Here is a 7,502-nt window from a genome sequence, read left to right as displayed (position 1 = left end):
TACTACTCTGGTCTGATATCTTGGTCATATTGTTTTGCTATTGGCGGCATTTTTCTAACAAATACTTTTGGAAGTAGCTGATTGGTGCGTCAAAAGGCGCAAGATCTCAGTTTTGATTGGGTAGCTTTCGCGCATTCTAGTTCGTTTTGCTTCAAAACTTACAACATCTCAAAGTTGTCCAGTCAATTTTTGATAGACAAAACTCTCCGGAGAGAGCTCATTATACAATTAACTGCGTTCAAGTCACTACCCAACCATCCCCACACCTTTGACGATGCGTGTGGCTCAAGCGGGGCTCTGCGCGACTCGAAATGTAGACGGGAGGCCTGAACGGAACCTTAAACTCGTCCAGCACCGGGCCGTCTTTGTCCAGCTCTTAGAGCGATCCCAGGGAGGAAAGATTCCTTATGGTGCATATAAGGAGGTTGCATGTGCCTTTCGTTGCCACCCGAGGACGATAACTCGCATCTGGAATCGTGGACGGCACTCACAAAGCAAGAACCATGGCGTCGCGGCAAAAATGAGAGGTAAAACTTGTATAATTTTATATATTCCAAAAGTATTCGTTGATATAAGTATTACTTTCTAAAGGTGTACTATATTAGGAAATTCCGGTCGCAAAAAAACGCGCACCGCAGAAGAAATCAAAGCCGCCGTGCAGGCGGTGCCCCATCATGCACGCCAAACAACACGAACTTTGGCAGCCAACTCCGAAATCCCCAAGACGACGCTACTCACCCACATGAAGCAACACGGTACACTGAAGGCTCGGTAAAGCTACGTGAAGCCGATGCTCACAGACGAAAACACGAAGACACGGATGGCTTTCGCACAAAGCTTCCTCCGACCGTTGTCAAATGGAACCAGTTTCTCCAACATGCACGATGTTGTACATGTTGATGAAAAATGGTTCTATTTGACAGAAGTCAAAAAGAAGTTTTATGTGTACGAAGATGAAGAAGTCGCAGCCCGATCTCTTAAGTCCAAGAACTTCATCGCCAAGGTAATGTTTCTTGCTGCAGTGGCACGACCGCGGTACAACCCCTCCACCAAGGTGAGCTTCGATGGCAAGATCGGGGTCTGGCCATTCGTTGAAGTGGCCCCAGCCATTCGAGGCAGCAAGAATCGGCCCAAGGGAGCCCCTCTTACGGTTCCAAAAAATGTCAACGGTACGGTGTACAAGGCGTTTATTTTGGGGAGAGTTGTGTCTGCCATCATCAAGAAATTTCCCCCTGGCTACCTGTCGCGTGGTGTCCGAATCCAACAGGACAATGCAAGTCCTCATCGACAAGTCACGACGTCTCTGCTGCGTGCTGCTGGAGTCGAAACATTGGTGTTATTAACCAGCCACCAAACAGTCCAGACTTTAATGTCTTAGATTTAGGTTTTTTTCATTCTATTCAAAGCCTGCAGCATCAAAAATGTATTCGAAGTATCGAGGAACTAATTGATGCTGTAAAAGTCGCGTTTTATGAGTTGTCAGAGGATACATTGTCCAAAACATATATTACGCTGCAGAAAGTGATGCAACGTCTATTGCAATGCAAGGAAGTAATAATTACAAGCTTCCACGTATGAATAAGGGCTACCATTACGGACTTAACAGCATATAACGTGCAAGGTGATGAATCAAGCCTTGAAGGAGCACTCCTTCAGTTGGGCAATCGCCTTGGAGAAGAGTCTCATCTCGAGAAGCTGGTCAATTCCCAAGAAGCAGTAGACTTTGAATAATAATAAAAATACATTAAAATTTTGGTGTTAATTATTCTATTTCAGAGTTCAATACAAAAAACAAGACGTTTTGAGGTTGCAATGTATACTTAAATCAAGTCAAAACAATGTGAGCAAGATATCAGACCAGAGTAGTACTCCCTCCGTCCCACAATACTTGCGTAGATCAGAAAAATGCTGTACGGCTCCTTGAATAAAATGAAAAACCCTGCAAAAATTTATACTTTGCATCAACTTCTAGAGTTGTAACGATACAAGTGGCCAATGAAAACATGGGATCCAAGTGCCTCAGATCCAATGAAACGACGAGATATGGAAAATCTGACAGTTCCAATCGATGTGGTATACGTCCTTGGTCACGGTCAACGCCTTGGTTTCATAGATCCCTGCAGTCGGTTGGCACTGTTGCGCTGGGCTTGGACGGACTCAACGAACGGCCAAGTTCCAATCTTGCCGTCCCACCATGTACTGAGGTCGGGCCACGGCGCTGAGAAACATAAATTTGGAAATGTACCTCTTTGACTTGCACGTCCGTTGAGGTTCCTTCGTGCCAGGAACCAGATAGTACCGTCTCGTTGTCTTGGTGATGTAGAACCATTTTTCGTCCAAATGGACGTAGTCCATCATGTCGTCGAACTCTATATTCGCTCGAACGAAGTTGAATGCAAACTTCATGCGGCTGTACTTGTTGGCATCGGTCAAGCTGGGACGGATACAGAGTGCGAACGAAAGATTCCGAGCTTGAGATACCGGTGCAGGGAACCGCGGCTTATTCCTAAGACCATTTTGACTAATTCTATAGTATTGTCGTTGACGTATACCTGTCAGCTCCGAGATTGAGCGCAGTGTTGTGCGTTGGGCGAGTGGTACTCGCAATATCTTTGCTTTCACCTGCTCGGCGGTATAGGCCCACTTCCTACCCACCCGACCCTTCTTTCTGCTCGCAACCGAAACTTTCATGTTGCCGGTGGTAACCCCTTGCTCCTTTGCCTGAGCAAAGACGCGGCGAATGGTGGAGTGATTGCAGTTGTACTTCTCTGCAAGCACCTACGCAATGCCGTTGGGCAATCTGGCCAACGAGGTCTTACTGCTGTTCAGCAGAATCTCCCGAATGATGGCCTCGCGGTCATCGTTCGTCAGGTCACGCTTGTTGACACGCATTGCGAATGTTGATCACTATTTTATATGATTTAAAGTATGAAAACTTTGTGGACGACTTCTGCGATGGTTCCTGTGTATTTTTCCCTCGCTGACACATGACTTGACAGGACTTGGCGCGCTTGTTCACATAAACCAATCAAACACGAGAAATTCGACGATGGGCAGACGACAGATAAGTTTGAAAATCACTTGAAAATATAATGACGTGTCATTTCCCCCCTCCCGGAAACTACGCAAGTATTTTGGGACGGAGGGAGTAGCAAATAAGAAAACTTTCGAGATGAATTTTTGCTTTGCAATACTTGCTTCACAAACTTTGGAGAAATAGTCCTAAATAGACCAATTTTAGGAATATATATTTAGTTTAGGCACACTTTTCCAAAAGATAGTTCCACTTTGGTGAATTTCGTGAAAAATGTGTCCAAAATGTCAAAACGAAGCTAGGAAGACGAAAACAATTCAACTAAATTTCCATGGCATTATGCTTGTTCGTGGTTGAATCAGGACATATTGAAGGTGCCAAAATGCATACAAAGAACTTGCTAAATTCCAAACACATTTTTAATCTGACTTATGCCTGTACGCCGGACACGGTAGTTGTAAAGTCGAAACATATTGCTGAGCGCAAAGCTGGATTGAAGGGTAGAGGTAGCATGAGCTGTCGGTAAACCTTTGGGTCGACCACCATTCTCCACTCTGCAGCCTGACGGAGTGACGTAATACAATCGCTCATTGTCTGCAGTCCAAGGCGACACTCGGGTGGGTATCGTTCCAAGTCGCTCTGCTTCAACGCCGTGACGATTCGACCAACGCTAGGCCACCGACAGGAAAAGCTGAGTCCGTCGCCAACTTCATTCCCGGCGCAACGCGGCTACCATCAGCCAGCAACTCCTGCAACCTTCGGCACATCTCTTCATCGTTCCATGAGCCCGGGCAATTGTGGCGGCCCCAAATGATTGTTATCCTAATCTAAAAGCACAATAATATTTATAGTACTTCGAAGTATTAATATTACTAGTATTATTAATACTACTTCGAAGTATTAATATTACTAGTATTATTAATACTTCGAAGTATTAATACTACTAGTATTATTAACTCGGTCACGCTCACCTTCCAAGCCGCAGGGACGCGCTTGTTGGACCAACACTTGTTGTAGATCGCGTGGAGCAGAGGCAAAAGGGCCAAGCGGAAGCGGTAGTAGATGCGGTACTGGAGTCCATCCAGGCCCGGGGCGGAGGTCAAGTTGGCTGCGTTGAGGGCGTCTTCGACTTCGTCCATGGTGATGGCATCGACGAACACTTGGCCGTTGAAGTCGGCTGGGGGAAGGGCATCCAGGAGGCCAAGGAACTTGTCGCCACTTGGTCGCTGGGGGTCGAAGGCCACTGGCGGGCGGTTGGTTGCCGCAAAGTGCTTGACCAAGTCGTCGGTTGGGATGGCACACGACATGGACTTGGGGGAGAGGCCGTTGGCTTGGCGGAAGATCGACTCGACGCAGCGCTTCTCGTTGGTGACGAAGTGGTGGCGGAGGTGCGCTCTGGCATGGGCCTTGTTGAGGCGCCCGAGTTTGCGGCGCGCTCGGTACACTTGGCGGCTGTTGGACTCGGCGGATGCTTGGACTTCGTGGAGATGTGCTTGTGCTTTTTCCATGCGGTGGTCAAGTTGAACGGTGGTGACGAGTGGGATGGGCCGGCGGGAAACAGCAGCCGAAGATGCCGCACGTGAAGTCGAGGGTGGCGGCGGGCGAAGGTCGCCGAGGGAGTCTAGGAGCACACGGGTGAGGGCTGCGGGGAAGGCCACCATGATGGGCTCGGCGGTGGTCCACGAGTCCAAGTCGTCCAAAGGGGCCGTTGTGGTGGTGACCAAAGCACTAAGTGCTAGGGTCATCACTTTCACGACGGTTGGTGGCAGCACCGTGGGAACAACAAGCCGCTGTTGGCTTGTGGTTGGGGCGTCTGACTTCGAAGTATTAATACTACTAGTATTATTAATACTTCGAAGTACTATAAATATTATTGTGCTTTTCATCTTTTTTGGCTATTCCATGGCTAAAACCCTCCTTAAGTATTAATACTACTAGTATTATTAGAGAGTTTTCGGAGCGCCACTTTTCAGTTGAGATAGCAAAATATCCTACCAATATTAATTATCCTGTATAAATGGATCTTGATAAAGCAGTGGATCTGAACAACTTTTCAGATAGAAGGCACCTTATCTCAAAAGTGGATGGACGTCCAAGGTTGCAAGATACAGATATATCTACGGATAATACAGGTCCTTCATTCTCTTCTTTGGTTGATGGCTACAACAACTGACGAAAGCGACACCACGCCGCTTCCCACAGGAAAGTTCGCATGTTGCCACGACATCATGCTGCTCCAACAGGTGTCCCTGTCGCGACCGTGGGAGGGTGAATACGGGAAGGTGATGACGATCTGGGCCGAGGTTGCGACAGAGTTGAACCGCATGCCTGGATTTTCAATGGTGAAGAAGCCGGGCGCGCTGAAGACCAGGTTCGAATACCTGTTGGCAAAGCACGAGAAGGGGGAGAGTGCGTCTTTGCGCAAGTCGGGGACAACCGAGGAGTAGTCTGAACGTGACCAGCTCCTGACAGACATCAAGTTGCGCGTGGACGATTTTGCCGAGAACGAAGCCGTGCGCAAGGATGCTGCGAAGCGGAAACTGGAAGGCGTCGAGAATTCGGGATTGATCATGCGCCAATTGGCCATGGCAGAGCTTGGAATGTCTGCCGAGAAGACCGAGGACGCTGAGATCACTCCGATCAAGCGGCGCAAGAAGTCGAAGAAACCAGCTCCAACCCTCGATATAGCGAGCCTTATGGGCATCATTCGTGAAGGCATTGAGGACAAGGAGCGGCGTGAGGCGCAGCGTTTACAATATGATCGTGAACAAGCTAATCGCCATGCTGAGCAGCTTGCTGCGCAACAACGTGTCTTGGTAGATTTAGTTGGAGCAATTGCTAAAAAATTGTATTTAAGTCCGATTAGGAATAATTTCAACCTAATTCAAATTCAAAATAGTGATGTAGACCAACAATTAGGCCATACTAGTGTATAGGAGTTTTGACGAGTGAATATGCATATTTTCCACCCAATGTTGTTTTGACGTTGAAATCGCTTTGAACGTCATATTTTTATTGTAATAATATTGAATTTCATGTTAGTGCAAGGATTTCCTTTTGAAATTAACTTGCACTTGTAACCGTCAAATTACTAAACTAGGCAATTCTAATTAGGAATATTTTTAAACTAGATTACATCACACAAATTAGATCAAGTATTCATTCAATCCTAGGAGGTGCTACATCGAAGTACATTGAGATTTGATTCCCATCAGCTTTGAGACAGGTGTGGCAGTTAGTCAGGAGTGTGGCCACATGCCACAGGATGCCTACTGGTGCATTGCGAACTTTCATCTTTCTGTCGTAGCTTACGAAACACCACAACCCTTTCACCAGGTGAAAGCTCCACTCCACCGTTTCCCGGACGGAGCTCATGGACGAGTTGAAAATAGCCTCGAATGATCCTGGAATAGCGCAGGGAAATGGGCAGGATAGGCACTGGTGGCATCCATATGCTGGGTAGCCATACAAACAGTAGCGCGACAGAACCCCGTCTTCCTTCATCCTGTCCAGTATACGGCTCATGGAGAGCATGGTGGAATCGTGGCGCCGCCCCTCTACCGGCCCGTACATGCTGATAATGATGCCGTCAGGAACGGTGATGCCTTGCCAGTTCAGACAATGGCGACGGGGGTGACCGTTGTACACCGAACGTTGAAGGTTCTCGTGCTCTTGACCTTCGGCTCGCGCCGACGGACGGCTGATGTATTGCTTCGTCCCATCAATGAACGCAACACAGGTGCGTAACCCTCTGAGCCCACTCTTCGCCTCGATCGCACCAGCATAGGTGTCTACTGACATGCTTACAACAGACATACGTGTTAACACGTACCAACTCGGCCTACGAGCAAGGCTTCGCGAAAGAGGATCACATCGCTCCAAGTCTTGTACAGAGCAGTTGCGGTCGCGCGGACGATGCGGCTGTTGGACTCGGCGGAACGCCCGAATGCATCTGCAATGGTGAAAAGTCGACAGGGCTCAGCCAGTCGTCGACACAGGATTGCAAGTGCCTCGAGCGACTCCACTTGATCGGGGCTCGGTGTACTGACAAAGGCTGGCAGTCGTAGAGCCACAGCGAGCACGCGGAGGTTGGTCGATTGTGAACCGGAACTTGTGCGCTGCCGTGGCGTTGTGCATGTCACGGTCGTTGTTGTACGAGACTATTGGCTTCTCGGGCCTCATTCTCATGAATTTGGATGCCATTAAGCCTTGAATTACGGTGAGAAACATGTCGAAATCACCATGGCACTGCTGCATTACGCAGGCAATAAGGGACACCAGCTCTCTATTGCGAAGGATGCGCGGTTGGGGCATTTTTGACCAGTAACGTAATCCGGATAATCTACAAGTTAACTCAAAACCTTTCCGAAAGTACTGATATTTTCGTCAAAGTTGAGATTTAGATCTGCCCGAAAGTTTGAAATTGCTTGGTTTTCAGTTCACTTCCACAAGTTGAATCTTAACTGAA

General features: G+C 47.9%; 3 protein-coding genes across 3 annotated transcripts; 2 read left to right on the top strand and 1 right to left on the bottom strand.

Moving 5' to 3' along the window:
* Positions 1–274: 274 nt before the first annotated feature.
* H257_06896 (hypothetical protein) lies at positions 275–1,378 on the top strand (the record flags this gene model as incomplete). The annotated part of the gene is made up of 3 exons (XM_009832273.1): positions 275–410; positions 606–755; positions 924–1,378. The coding sequence occupies 3 exons, from the start codon at positions 275–277 to the stop codon at positions 1,376–1,378; spliced, it is 741 nt and encodes a 246-aa protein (XP_009830575.1).
* Positions 1,379–5,190: 3,812 nt separating this feature from the next.
* On the top strand, positions 5,191–5,953 carry H257_06895 (hypothetical protein; the record flags this gene model as incomplete). The annotated part of the gene is made up of 3 exons (XM_009832272.1): positions 5,191–5,443; positions 5,507–5,850; positions 5,942–5,953. 3 exons carry the CDS (start codon positions 5,191–5,193, stop codon positions 5,951–5,953), a joined length of 609 nt encoding a protein of 202 aa, XP_009830574.1.
* Positions 5,954–6,193: 240 nt separating this feature from the next.
* On the bottom strand, positions 6,194–7,348 carry H257_06894 (hypothetical protein; the record flags this gene model as incomplete). Its single annotated transcript, XM_009832271.1, has 3 exons — positions 6,194–6,825; positions 6,867–7,152; positions 7,253–7,348. 3 exons carry the CDS (start codon positions 7,346–7,348, stop codon positions 6,194–6,196), a joined length of 1,014 nt encoding a protein of 337 aa, XP_009830573.1.
* Positions 7,349–7,502: the final 154 nt, after the last annotated feature.

The sequence above is a fragment of the Aphanomyces astaci genome, assembly GCF_000520075.1.
Source record: "Aphanomyces astaci strain APO3 unplaced genomic scaffold supercont1.14, whole genome shotgun sequence".
Lineage (NCBI taxonomy): Eukaryota > Oomycota > Saprolegniomycetes > Saprolegniales > Verrucalvaceae > Aphanomyces > Aphanomyces astaci.
The sequence above is the reverse complement of the archived record's forward strand: the minus strand, read 5'-3'. Positions and strand labels throughout refer to the sequence as shown.